The 14,078-nt window shown below is 48.2% G+C and overlaps 1 protein-coding gene across 2 annotated transcripts; it reads right to left on the bottom strand.

Annotated features, from left to right (window-relative positions):
* Positions 1 to 201: 201 nt before the first annotated feature.
* On the bottom strand, positions 202 to 13,545 carry dcaf5 (ddb1 and cul4 associated factor 5). Of its 2 annotated transcripts, none has more exons than XM_029125685.2 (10): positions 12,909 to 13,545; positions 12,150 to 12,296; positions 11,073 to 11,109; positions 10,275 to 10,414; positions 8,455 to 8,584; positions 7,424 to 7,637; positions 5,316 to 5,382; positions 4,984 to 5,111; positions 2,718 to 2,864; positions 202 to 2,584 (listed from the first exon to the last, which is right to left on the bottom strand). In XM_029125685.2, the coding sequence occupies exons 1-10, from the start codon at positions 13,114 to 13,116 to the stop codon at positions 1,319 to 1,321; spliced, it is 2,484 nt and encodes an 827-aa protein (XP_028981518.1). In that variant the 5' UTR covers positions 13,117 to 13,545; the 3' UTR covers positions 202 to 1,318. The 2 variants fall into 2 exon arrangements, with proteins under 2 accessions (XP_028981518.1, XP_028981516.1); XM_029125683.2 differs by having other exon boundaries at positions 202 to 2,593; positions 12,909 to 13,544.
* Between the last annotated feature and the right edge of the window lie 533 nt (positions 13,546 to 14,078).

Below are 14,078 nucleotides of genomic sequence, written 5' to 3'. Positions count from 1 at the left end.
AGAAACTTCTAAGCAATGTTCTCTACATTTTGAGAAATGAAATACCTCACCAACACTACATTAGAAACAGCAAAACAGAGAAGATCCAAAATGAGTTACTGCCATTTCGTTCTATTCTTATGGCTCCTTGGAAAGACATTAAATGCATTATCATTACTGTGAAAGTGTTAACATTCATTAGCGCGGAAATAAGCTCAGAAATAGTATCAGTGTCATTAGCAGAGAATGAATGATTCTTTAATTGAAGAAACAAACATAAGACATTTAGCTGCTGCTTGTAACAGAGGGATGAGAACAGAGAAACAACCACCTTAAACACTGAAAACATCATATAATCTGTAATGTACCACTCAGCTGACAGTCAGACTGCCTCAGACTGCCTCAGACTGCCTCAGACTGCCTCAGACTGCCTCAGACTGCCTCAGACTGCCTCAGACTGCCTCAGACTGCCTCAGACTGCCTCAGACTGCCTCAGACTGCCTCAGACTGCCTCAGACTGCCTCAGACTGCGATGGATTTGCTGACACTGCACGCCAAGAATAATCTAAATTAAAGTTCAAGTTAAGGCAGAAATAAAATATACTGTCTGAAAGTCTCAGGTTAAAGAATGAGCTAATTTTCAGGTTTCTCTTAAAAAAAAAAAAGAAGATATTTAACAACAAGTTAACAAAATATTTCTCCCTTATTTAGACTAACCAGCATGATCATTTACAATACCATTAATGTCAATCGTATTACTTAGTTTAAATTATTAATGTCATCTGCAGTGGTTAGACCACAGAAGTGATGACGATGTCCAAAAGTTCCAGAAATTGTTGCTACCACAGAGATATTGCACCAACCATTATCCTATATGCTCTGATTGACAAATATGGGGACCAATCATTATCTAGTATGTTTGACTGTAAGAACCACGCCCACAGCTCTAAGCAAAACGCGTCCAAATGTCTCAAAAACACAAACTGTGAGACTCTTTAGAGGGATGAGAAAACAGGAAATTGAATTGTGAAACTCCAGAAAAAAAATCCCCTCTTGAACCTGCCACACAATATAGGCGAACATAGCGCCATAAGAGGTCTGTTCCAAAATTTGAGCCACACAAAATGATGTCGAACTAGAGCACAGCATTAGTGTAGTTTGAGTATGTGGCGGCTTTACAAGTGACTCTGGGTGACTCCTAAAAGGCACACCATCCACTACAAAGTGCACTACTTTCAACCAAAACCCTAAGTTTTTATTTTAGCCCTAACATAGTGCACTTTTAAAAGGCCCCGTCCATGATCTCAACTGTCAAAAGGGGGGGGGGGGGGGGGGGGCATCATGTTTTCAACTTCTTCTCTGAGGGTGAGGTCTCTGAGCCCCCCGACCCTTGACCCCCTGACCCCAGGAGAGTCCGTTTCAAGGCTCCCTGGGCAGGGCCTTTCTGAGAGGACTCACTCCGTTCCACCTCCGGATCCTCGGTCCGGCTGTCCGCTGGCTTTACCTCCGAGGTGACGCCATCCGAGTCGGAAGACTCCAACAGGTCGGGAGCCAGGCGGCCCCTGAAGCCCGCGGGCCCCTCAGTCCGGTCTGAACGTTGCCACCTGCTCACCCCGGGGCTGTGATATCTAGAGGAAGGGCGGATCCAGCTGCTGTGACCTTCATCTTCCTCCTCCTCCTCCTCGGGACTCTCCAAGCCCTCAGCCATCCTCTCAAGAGAAGCTCCGCCCTCCCCCGACGCCCTGGACAGGGCGTCCTGAGAGAGCAGGGAGGCGATGAGGAGCCCCTCCTGCTCCGCCCGGTCATCCTGGCTGTCCACTGACACGGCGGGACTGGAGCCGGGGAGGTGTGGCCTGCGCGTACACATCCCCGTTTTCGAGCCACTCCTTTGGGCCCTGATCCGGCTCGCTTCCTGGTTCCGCTTCAGCTCTGTGGAGGATGCGGAGGACGACGACGCCTCATCAATGGAGATCTTGGGGTAGGAGCAGGAGTCGACCCCCCCGGGGTAGAGGGCCTGGGCAGAATCAGGGCGCCCCACACTGGTCCGATGGGGGAGGTGCATGCGGCGCTTCCGAGTAGCGTTGCGCTGTCTGGTGCTGGACCTCCTCCGCTCCTCGTCCTCGGAGCTGGAGGAGGTGGTGTCTGAGGATTCTGAGCTGGAGGAGGCTCCAGCCGGTGAGGAGGCGGGGCTGGAGAGGGTGGAGTTGTCCCGGGGGCTGGGGGAGCGGGGGCGGGGCATAGGGTCGGGCCAGAACCCAGAAGAGTCTGAGTCGTCGGCCACCAAGAACGCAGACTGACCGTGTCGCCGACGTCTGGTGCCCCGCCGCCTCGGCTGCGGTAGCCCCAGCTCCGCCCCCTCATCAGGATGCTCAGCCTCTGGTGCAGCCAGCGAGGATGATGAGGAGTGGTCTGAGTCGGCGGCGGCAGCAGGAGGTCCAGGAGTGGTGACCCCGGTGATCTCCCGGATAGCCCGCGCGGAGCGTCGCCCACGGGCATGGAGCTGCAGGATGGCGCCCTCACTCAAGTCGCTGTCCGAGTCCGAACTCCAGCCCTCGATCTCCCGTCGCACCAGCGAGTCGAAGAACGCCATCATCCGGGGGTCCTCCTGAGTGGACTGAGATCACATAAGAAACGTGCAATTGGACTTAATTGATCCCCCAAAATGGGAGTACGTTTTACGCGGAGAGGAAGCGCGCCGCGAGAGGTTAGTGGGCAGCTGGAGCCGGCGGCAGGGTTACCTGGGAGACGTAGTCATGGCTCAGGCCACTGCCGCTGTTCAACACCAGACTGATGTACTCCTCGTGAGTGTAAAGACTCCGGGACTTCTCCTCCACACGGCCCTCCAGGTCACCCAGGCTCTCCGGCTGCCGATAGGGACTCCAAGCCTGGGGAAGGAGAGAGGACACCAGATAAGGAGGTAAGTTTAAAAGGTCAACACTGTCTCTTATTCACCGGAATGTGAGGTCATACCACCACCTACGGAACATCTTCCTATAACCTAAATCCTGGATCAGAGGTCATAACACCACCTACAGAAGATGCCTGATGGGTGCGACGGTGAATGAGACGGCCAGTGAGGATGCCGATGGACAGTGTGTCTTCAGGCCACTGGCCTATTACAGACGAGTCACTGACGGGACTCCACCAAGAACTCCCCGGGCAGGTGTGTGTGTGTGTGTGTGTGTGTGTGTGTGTGGTCGTCAGAAACTACAGTGGGGAGAACAAGTATTTGATAAACTGCCGATTTTGCAGGTTTTTCCACTTATCCCACTTTTATCATAGGTACTCTTCAACTGTGAGTGATGGAATCTAAAACTAAAATCCAGAAAATCACATTGTATGATTTTTAAGTAATTATTTTGCATTTTATTGCATGACATAAGTATTTGATACATCAGAAAAGCAGAACTTAATATTTGGTACAGAAACCTTTGTTTGCATTTACCTTTGTAAATGCAAACTCCAGAGACCTTCTCCAGATCCTTCAGGTTTGGGGATGTCACTGGACATTACGGACTTTCAGCTCACTCCAAAGATTTTCTATTGGGTTCAGGACTGGAGACTGTCTAGGCCGCTCCAGGACCTTAAGAAGCTTCTTACGGAGCCACTCCTTAGTTGCCCTGGCTGTGTGTTTCGGGTCGTTGTCATGCTGGAAGACCCAGCCACAACCCATCTTCAATGCTCTTACTGAGGGAAGGAGGTTGTTGGCCAAGATCTCAATATACATGGCCCCATCCATCCTCCCCTCAATACGGTGCAGTCGCCCTGACCCCTTTGCAGAAAAGCATCCCCAAAGAATGATGTTTCCACTTTCATGCTTCACGGTTGGGATGGTGTTCTTGGGGTTGTACTCATCCTTCTTCTTCCTCCAAACACAGCGATTGGAGTTTAGTCCAAAAAGCTCTATTTTTGTCTCATCAGACCACATGACCTTCTCCCATTCCTCCTCTGGATCATCCAGATGGTCATTGGCAAAATTCAGACGGACCTGGACATGCGCTGGCTTGAGCAGGGGGAACTTGCGTGCGCTGCAGGATTTTAATCCATGACGGCGTAGTGCGTTACTAATGGTTTTCTTTGAGACTGTGGTCCCAGCTCTCTTCAGGTCATTGACCAGGTCCTGCCGTGTAGTTCTGGGCTGATCCCTCACCATCCTCATGATCATTGATGCCCCACGAGGTGAGATCTTTCATGGAGCCCCAGACCGAGGGAGATTGACGTCATCTAGAACTTCTTCCATTTTCTAATAATTGCGCCAAGCTGCTTGCCTATTGTCCTGTAGCCCATCCCAGCCTTGTGTAGGTCTACAATTTTATCCCTGATGTCCTTACACAGCTCTCTGATCTTGGCCATTGTGGAGAGGTTGGAGTCTATTTGATTGAGTGTGTGGACAGGTGTCTTTTATACAGGTAACGAGTTCAAACAGGAGCAGTTAATACAGGTAATGAGTGGAGAACAGGAGGGCTTCTTAAAGAAAAACTGGACTGTGAGAGCCGGAATTCTTACTGGTTGGTAGGTGATCAAATACTTATGTCATGCAATAAAATGCAAATTAATTATTCAAAAATCATACAATGTGATTTTCGGGACCTCTACATGCTTTGTAAGTAGGAAAACCTGCAAAATCGGCAGTGTATCAAATACTTGTTCTCCCCAATGTACCTATCGGGACAGCCTGTTAAAGAACACGGTCCAACCAGGCGCGGAGCACCCATCCATGAACTAACGGTCAGCAGAATGCCCCACGGCTTTTCAAAGAGCCCTTAAGAACTATTGGTGGGAAAATCCAACAGATGACGTAATCAGTTGACATGCACGGTCCACTGTGGTGTAATGTCAAACAAACCAATCGTTGTCCCGGGTGATACCACACGACTGCATTGCTTAAGACGCAAACAAAGAGCACGTTCTCTGAGCAGTCACATGGAACCAAGGACTAATGGTTCTAATCACGAGATAATGAGGAACTGATATGCACATCACAGCGACGCAATGGCTCTGTACCTTGATGACCTTCTCCACCCCAGAGGAGCAGATCATGTACGTGCTGGGGTTGAACCGGACCTGGTTGACGATGGAGCGGTGACCCTTCAGGACCATAAAAGCTCCGTTCACCACACGACCCGGGCCTCCTGGGGCATGGCAAAGGTCAAAGAGATGTTAGTATCTCACACACACAATCATCTTGACTGAAAAGCAATAAAGAAACACAAAGTCTCAACATCAACACATTAAGAAATAGGACTGAAACTAAACAGAAAAACAAACAAATATATTCACACACACACACACACACACACACACACACACACTCTCTCTCTTTCTCTCTCTCTTGCCTGCTTCTGGATCTTTGGGGATTCTCCACATATAGAGGTTGAAGTCATCTGATCCAGATAGGATGTACTGAAGAAGCAAAACAGAGATTAAGGACAGAGTCCTACCCGGCACCCTATTGCCTGTGTAGTGCCCTCCTCTTGACTAGGGCCGGTGAACCAGTAGTGTTCCACAAAGAAAATACGGGGTGTTTGGGACCGCGTCCTTGAGTTCAGAGAGAGTTCATGTTCTGTCGATGAACACAGCATGGTGTTACGAACCGCCAGCAAACTCTCTCCATAAAGAGACATGTCACCTAAACAAAGGACGCCAGACTATCAGGGAAGTAAAAATGCATTGTCTGGCGAGACAAAACAGACTAAATGTTTTCAACATCTTACATTTCTTGGTATCCCTGGTGGGAGCTGTAATTAGATAGAAACAGAACAAACGTCCCTGCAAACCTCCAAGATTCCAGGGTGGGGGGGGGTGGTACATTTTGTGGAGGCAAATAGTCTAGACTGATGGACAAGTAACCAAAGGGTTGCCTTGTTCAAAACTCACACAGATGTGGTAAAAAAAAAAAAAAAACTGTGGTATGCACTAAGAAGGTACTTCAAACCAATTACTCCGACACGCTTAGTGTGTCTGTCAAAACAAACCAACGGCTTCGCTTGCTCCTGCGTGCACGCTACTCGGTCAAAGAAACAAGTATATTCATCTGAGAGTGCAGTGTGTAATTGGGGGAAATCTAAATGGAACATATATAGTCTCTGACCATGACCATATAGATGGAGGGCCGGACATGTTCTAGACAAGAATGGCCTACAGGCTTATTTGGTGATCGGAATTGCAGACGATTGTTTTAAAAGCGTTGTAACGTCATGTTTCATCCCTCCCGTCACCACAGCTTAATACAAGGATTTTAAAACCTGGACAACCACCGGGGCTCTGCGGTGCACTGACGAAGCAATGCAGAGTCCCTGGATACAGCCCTGAGCTGTTGTATATCGACCATACACCACAAACCCCTAAGGTGTCCTATTGTTATTGTAAACTGGTCGACCATTTCTGCTAAATGCTGTATCCAGCCTGTTCACTATGAAAGGACGGCTTTCAGGTTGGGGTATACTGGCCATATTGCACACCCCCTCTTGCCTTACTGCTCAAACATTTGGACATTTCTCAACTTTCCACAAAATGCTAAGTTGCAGGACAACATGCTCTACTGCAATGATGCATAAAGAAAATCTTTGGTATGTCCCATCAAAAAATCATTCCCAGGCCCTCACGGGTGGTCCCTGGAATGCCCGTGACGGCACGCAATGTTATAAATACCTTGTGAAGCCTGAAAGACGATTATGATAATGTATAGTCTCTTCACTGAGCAGTGTTTATGCCACCCTTTAGGAAGCACTGGCGTATTTCATATTTGACCGGTATTTATGTCACAGCCATGACATGTCGATGAACCCGTCATACACACAGGTGGTGCTTATGAAGGCATTATGAAGCATTTATAAGCTCAATGTCACTTATTTATAATGGAATGTTTACACGGTTGGAAGTTAGAATTTGAGACGTGGCGTAACCTCTACAAAACCTGTCGAGCTGAAATATAACTACTGTCCATTGCCAGGCGACATGGCACCGCGCCAACCAGGAAGATAGAAACTGTCCAGAAATGACCCTAAGACTGACTCCCAAATGGAACCGTATTCCCCACGTATTGCACTGCGTATAGCCAGAGTCCTGAGCACTGGGTAGGAAATGGGGTGCTTTACAGACCGGGGCCTTCTCTCAGACATGACATCACCGTCCAGCCATGCTGGTTTATGTTCCCAATATGATGGTCTCCTTTAGCCAGTCAGGGTACTTCAATATAACTTGAATACCTCTCGGTCCCCCACCACTTAATTTGTATCAGATCCACAGAACCAGAATCACACCGAAAAAAGCCCAGAGGTTGAGTTGAGTGTTGCAGGGAAGTGGGAGATGGGGAGCAAACCGTAGGGACTAAAGGAGTGTGTGTGTGTGGGTGTGGGGGGGGGTGAAGAAAAAGGTGCAGTGGTTTCTTTTCCCAGAGCTGTATTCCTTATCGAAGCAGACGTTACGTAGCCATCTCCCTCACCTGGTCCTTATCTCCAGCGAAGCAGCAGCTCTTCATGGTGCAGGAGTTGAAGTAGCCCTGGTTGTCGAACTGGAAGCTGGGCAGGCGCGAGTGGAGCTCGTAGAGCACGGGCGGTAGCCGGCGCCGCAGGGCGAGGAGCTGAGTGCCCGTACTGTTGAAGCGCACCGACATAGCACTCTGCAGGGACATGCTGCCCCCGTACCGCAACAGAGACCTGGAAAGACGGGGAGAAATGAGGGGGGGGGGCGAACAGGGTTCCTCTCCAGACTTCTTTCATGAGGAGTATTTCCGGGCCAATTTAGCTTTTTCTTGGCATGCTCTTTGGGGCATTTCTCCAGTTACACAGTAAGAGCTGATGTAAAATAAGAGTGATTTAAATGGACTTGTTTGACAGTAGGAATCCACCAAATCAAGAGGGAGGTTTCTGATGAGATACAGAAAAACATTTTCAAAACAGTTCGTGCTTCATTGTTGGAAGCAAATTAGTGAAAGTAATGAATCAAAAAAGGCGAAACAATGAAACAACAGTGCTCTCTGGTGGACTGATCTGGCAATGCAAACACAGGATTATAGCTCGACAGCTCTCTAGGACAGTTTGTGTTCAAACGGTGAACATTCTGAAGCTGGACTCTAAGCGCAAAGCTCACAGCCCCTAAGCACTTGCCCTAGAGGAATCTCCATCAAAACCGAATGCAGTTTTGATTGTCATCAGAAGTGCCAGTCCAAATTACAAATGCTGCCACCTAGGCCCTTAAATTAGCTTAAAGGGGGCGAGGGAACAACATTGCTGATACTAGCCACCATTCAACACAAACTGCCGTCACGTGTCTGAAGCGAGTGGCTGCGAAGTGTCACGTTTAATCAACCCGATTCCATGTATTTTTTTTTTATCATGCACGCACAAGCAGGCTCAGATGTGCCAATGTAAAGCGTAACTCAAGGGGCTGAGGGTGTAAGGTTCAGGGGATGTCTAATTTGGGCCCCGGAGTCCAGCCTGAGAGCGACAGTTAAGGACGGCCATTTTGTCTCACGTGCGAGGCTTCCGGATGTCCCATAGCCCCACCCCCTCCTTGGAGTTGGCTGTCGCCAGCAACCGGGGCTCTGCTGGATTGAACATGACACTGTGGAAGGCTGATGGGTAGTTGGCCAGACAGAAGGGCTCTGAAACACACAAACAGTGAGGGAAGTGGATTTAACGCCGATAACATCACAGCTCACACGGAGTCCGAGCGCAACATTTCCCATGCTGTAATGCCCTGAAAACACCAAAAAGAAAAAATTATAACTAAACCAAGATGGTCCACGAGCTAGCCTCTGTATTGTATGATCTAGATATTTTAGGACAAAAATGTCTGTTTTCTTTCTCATCTTGATCGTTCTTGATGCAGTATGTTTCCATGTACTATCTCCTGTAGGAAAACAGACAGGCCTACAGGAGAGTATTCTGTCTGTGTATGTTGTCGACCAATAACAGCACAGTGAGACCGTGTCATTCTGGCAACGTGTGAACGTACTTAGCAGTTCTGTCCAGCAATGATTAGAGGAACAGGGTTTGTCTGTGCCCACAAGAACCCTGTGTTTACAACCCACACATTTAGTCAACTGGAACCCCTTTAAAGGCTGGTTTCCCGGCTGACAGATTAAACCTATTCCTGGACTAAAAACAGAGATACTCCATGAGCAAGCTTTCTACCACAGGACTAAGGATAATCTTAATCTGGGTTGTACAGGAAACCAGTCGTCAACCTCTGAAACACAGCTGACTGCTCCTAGATTAACATGCTGAAGGTCATTTGGACCAGGGTGGAAATGGGTCAGTAGGACAGAGTTGATCAGCCGGATCAAGAGGATCAGCCTCAGAAAAACACTGTGCTGAAACCCAGAGGCCGCTCCCATTAAAGCCACCGTGCAGTATCTCCGAGGGCGCTCCCATTAAAGCCACCGTGCAGTATCTCCGAGGGCGCTCCCATTAAAGCCACCGTGCAGTATCTCCGAGGGCGCTCCCATTAAAGCCACCGTGCAGTATCTCCGAGGGCGCTCCCATTAAAGCCACCGTGCAGTGTCTCCGAGGGCGCTCCCATTAAAGCCACCGTGCAGTATCTCCGAGGGCGCTCCCATTAAAGCCACCGTGCAGTATCTCCGAGGCCGCTCCCATTAAAGCCACCGTGCAGTATCTCCGAGGGCGCTCCCATTAAAGCCACCGTGCAGTATCTCCGAGGGCGCTCCCATTAAAGCCACCGTGCAGTATCTCCGAGGGCGCTCCCATTAAAGCCACCGTGCGGTATCTCCGAGGGCGCTCCCATTAAAGCCACCGTGCGGTATCTCCGAGGGCGCTCCCATTAAAGCCACCGTGCAGTATCTCCCAGGGCGCTCCCATTAAAGCCACCGTGCAGTATCTCCCAGGGCGCACCCATTAAAGCCACCGTGCGGTATCTCCGAGGGCGCTCCCATTAAAGCCACCGTGCAGTATCTCCCAGGGCGCTCCCATTAAAGCCACCGTGCGGTATCTCCGAGGGCGCTGCCATTAAAGCTACTGTACAGTATCTTCAAGGGAGATCTCATTAAGGCCACAGTGCAGCAATATCTCAGAGAGAGATCCCATTAAAGCCACACCGCAAAATGTATGAGGCTGATGCCAATAAAGCCACACTGCAGAATTTCTGAGGCTGATCCCATTGAAGGCATAATCATGTAATAACAATAAAAAAAAGAATACAAGTTTGGTTCTCTGTACTAACCTCAGTCAAACGCACCGACGGGAGGCGACTCTGAATGAGAGCATCAGCGTAATCACCAACATGCACATTTGTTAGCAGGGTAAACTACATTGGCATGCAGTCGTGTTAATTACCTCCGTGCGGAGGCTCGCGCGTATCCCAGATCAGGACGCGTCCATCGTCAGAGGAGCTGGCGAACACGTTGTCGTTGAGCGGGCTGACTGAGAGCCCGTACACGGCGTCATCGTGGAGGAACACATTTAGGGTCTCTCCGCTGGGGAAACACAAACACCACATCCCTTAGATACCGTTCACAAGGATCACGTCGGTGGCGAGACGTCTTGGGGGAAGGGGGGGGGGTCGACGGAGCGGGGGTCACCTTTCTCCCGTTCAATGGGACAGAATCGTCACGTTTGTCTTCTAAATCGATCATTGGTTTGTAACATGCCACTTCCCAGATTGAGTATTGTATGACCATGGTGGTTCGACATCCAAAAACACCTTAATATTTGACTACTGACAAATTGTTTGGAACGAGTGGTCTTCTCATATACAAGCGATTGGCCAAGGCAGGGAGGCTGTTAAGTCACCAAACCTCTAGCCCAGTCAAGTCCCTAATGTTTAAATCCAGGTCCTTTATATAGAGTCCACAGGCCCTTCATAGGGCCAAGCGTATAAATAGATTTTCAAATCTATTTAATTTAGTGTTGCACACCTGTAGGTCCAACAATTAGGCTATATTACATTTCCTGTAGTCGCTACTACGTTGCTTTATTCAACATTTTTGATATAGATTTTCTGACGACCAAGGGACAAGGTGGTCGAGTCCATGTTTTCACAAAAACGGACTACAGACATGGCCAAGTAGCACAAGTAAAAACATTGCAAATAATAAAGTAAAACATGGCAGATAGGATTAATAATACACTCACCGCTCCACATCATGAAGGATGACCTGTTCATCATTGCCTTTAAAGAGAGACAAAGGGCCATTAGACACAAAGAGATGAGAGCCTTCAACTCCAACCCTGATTCTGAAAGTCACCCACTAGAAGGTTCTAACTTCAACCCTGTTCCTGAAAGCCACCCCCTGGTAGGTTCTAACTCCAAGCCTGTTCCTGAAAGCCACCCACTGGTAGGTTCTAATGCCAACCCTGTTCTAAATAACCACATTCACTTCATCAACCAGCTAATCTCTTAAGGAATAACACCGGAGAGTATTGAGTCTATAGGATCGTAGCTCTTAAGGAATAAGCACTGATGTAAAGGGTAACTGTTAAGTATAACTTCAGTTGTTGGGTGTCAACCGTGGCGCATAACAGTGTCACATTAACCACACCCAACAGAAACTGGTACCTTTTGGAAGACCACGCCTACACACCTGCCTCCCCTTGGGGCATTTAAGGACTCACCGGGAGCAGCTCAGTGTGACCCCCAGAAACAGGACAAGGCTGGAAGACAGATTTGGAGGAGGACACCCAGGAGGTGGAGGAGCAGCTGTCAGAGCTACAACCAACACACACAACCTGTCCGAAAGGTACCTTTCGTATAGCCGAAACGGTTGGCGCGTTATCAAGGAGTGAAGTTGTGGGTGTTGTGCAGCAGAGCACCATTAGTTCCCTCCCAGCATGGGGCCAAGGAAACTATCACCGTAGGAAGCTGAACCTTTGCAGTGGCAAGCTACCGTCAGTTTCACCCGGGCTACATTCACCCACATCCTGGTCCCCGACCTGTCAGTCCTGTCTTGCCAAATCTAATGACGTTGTCATGTCAATCAGTTTGGGCAAGACAACACCTGTCATCCCAATCGTTAAAATGAGGCTAGTCTCAATTCCAAGGTACATTTAATGCTTTCTCATGAGTGACTAGAAGTTGGAGAGGTCGCACCAACCCACCCTGAAACTCTGCTAGTGGCCAAGCACAGATAGCCTCTCGAACACTTGATCTAGTCTCTACACCGCACGTTAATGAAATCAAACTGATCGATTTGTGACAGTGCTTCCTCCTACCTCCAGAGAAGACACGCTTGTTGGTGCTGTCGAAGGCCAGGCAGAAGATGTTGGAGAGATGTTCTCCCTTCAGCTTGAGAGGCTTGGCTGAGCGGGCATGGAGCGCTTTTTCCATGTTCCACAGTAGGACTCTGCGGTCATCCCCTCCTGACATTAGAAAGAGAATGATGGTGACAGAGGCCTCTCTCTGTGTGTGTGGTGGTGGGTGGACTATTCACCGTCCCTAGCTAGTTACCAGAAATATGATTATTTTTGTGGTAGTTACTGGACTACTGATGGGCCTGGTTTAAAACTGGAGTTTAGTTACTGCATACTAGTCATTTTAACCATAGCTAACGATATCTTAACGGGCGTCCATATGTCGGAAACTAGTGACTGACGGGAACGTAGAACTCCAGTGGGAGTTTTCTACTCATGTTGTGTTAGTTAACTACCTAGCTAGTTTTGTTATCTGGATAGCAACGCATGCTAACCCACAGGAGCTAGGTTTGGTTAGCTAGCTAGCCAAAGATGATTGTCAGTTTATTAACCCATGCAAGTCTGGCCTGTGCATTTTACTATGTTAAAACCTAAAATTTCACAAATTGCATGTTGGCAATAGATGAGTCATGTGCCAAATATGCATACATTGTAGGCTCGGCCAGCTAAACGTTCAGCCTCTCACGATTACTGTATCTAGAATATGTCAACAGCAGTCAGTAGCAGCTACGCTAGCTAGCAACAATATGCTAACTAGGGATGATCTAGCAACCAACTTACCAGACACAAGGTAGTCCCCTCCATTGTTGGAGAACTCTATGGCGTTAACACACCCGAAATGTCCCAACATGTCCTTTTTGTAAAGGCTCGTACAACCTGCCAACCTGAGCCTCTGGAATTCTTCCTTCAGTAGCGGGTCTCCGAAAAGCCTTCTCTGGGACAGAAAGCCCACGGAGGACCGCATACCGCAACCCTTTACCTCCTTCATTTTTCCCGAAACAGTTACAGTAGCTAACTATCCTAGCTAGACGCAACTGCAAGCAGGGTTCAGATTCCTCACCCAACTTGTGTTCTTCAACTTACACACGTCCGCTATTTTAACACCTAATACATGTGGACAAGTTTATTTCCGCTAATCTGTCTGTTTTATACATTGTGAAGAAGGGATATCCCACGGCCGACCTAAGAGCTGTTGATGTCGTCGTTGTTTCAGCTTCACTCTGTTGCTCCAGTTGCTTGTTTCCTGCTCTGCTGAAAGCCTCTCGATCCGCCTGTCACAAACATCATCAACCCCCAGCTGACCCGTTCTTGTCAATTAGCCAACTTTCGCAAAGTTGCCTCCGTAACTTTCATTTGTAACACGCGCTGAACAAAATGTGTTACATTACACCTGGCAAGGTTACCTTTTCGTAAATGCAGGCTATTATGTCCCAAAATCGCACCAAAAACACGTACAACCCAAAACATGTCTAGCATATCAAATCAGTAAATCAAAAGCCCACATTTTAGTGTGTCTAGTTTTATTATTCCCAAGATGGGGATTAATTACAATGGTAGTCTTTTTTTTTCTTTTTTTACAATACATATTAATAATGAAACCTTTCATTAATAACAGCCCCCCTCCCCCCGAGAAAAAAAAAACGAACAAAAAAAAAACAAGCAGGAAAAAGTATTAATAACAAATAACTTATAACTACTTGTCTCCTTGCTGATGAAATAATTACAGTTGCCATTTAAACATGAATAGCCTTTGAGGCTTTACAAATAAAATGTGCCCCCTATGAAACACCATACTATAGGTTAGGGCTTAGTGTTTATGATATCTCCATTCTCCAAAGGCTTGCACATGTTCTCTTCCCTTCATAGACTTCAGATGAAATTATTGGTGGAAGAAGCATTCCCATCCAGCCCAAACCTAGCGGACTGTTATCATTTTTGCGGGTAGTGGAC

Source organism: Esox lucius, chromosome 15 (assembly GCF_011004845.1).
Source record: "Esox lucius isolate fEsoLuc1 chromosome 15, fEsoLuc1.pri, whole genome shotgun sequence".
NCBI lineage: Eukaryota > Metazoa > Chordata > Actinopteri > Esociformes > Esocidae > Esox > Esox lucius.
Note: the sequence above shows the minus strand (reverse complement) of the source record. Positions and strands in the feature narration are given on the sequence as shown.

What these genes read in the sequence shown, in the direction of transcription:
- dcaf5 (XM_029125683.2), bottom strand. Translation starts at nt 13,116, where the DNA reads ATGAAGGAGGTAAAGGGTTGCGGTATGCGGTCCTCCGTGGGCTTTCTG. An exon ending in AGGGGACTACCTTGTGTCTG is followed by an intron (nt 12,297 to 12,908) that starts GTAAGTTGGTTG and finishes TTCTAATGTCAG; the next exon opens with GAGGGGATGACCGCAGAGTC. An exon ending in GGGTGGAGAAGGTCATCAAG is followed by an intron (nt 2,865 to 4,983) that starts GTACAGAGCCAT and finishes CTCCTTCCCCAG; the next exon opens with GCTTGGAGTCCCTATCGGCA.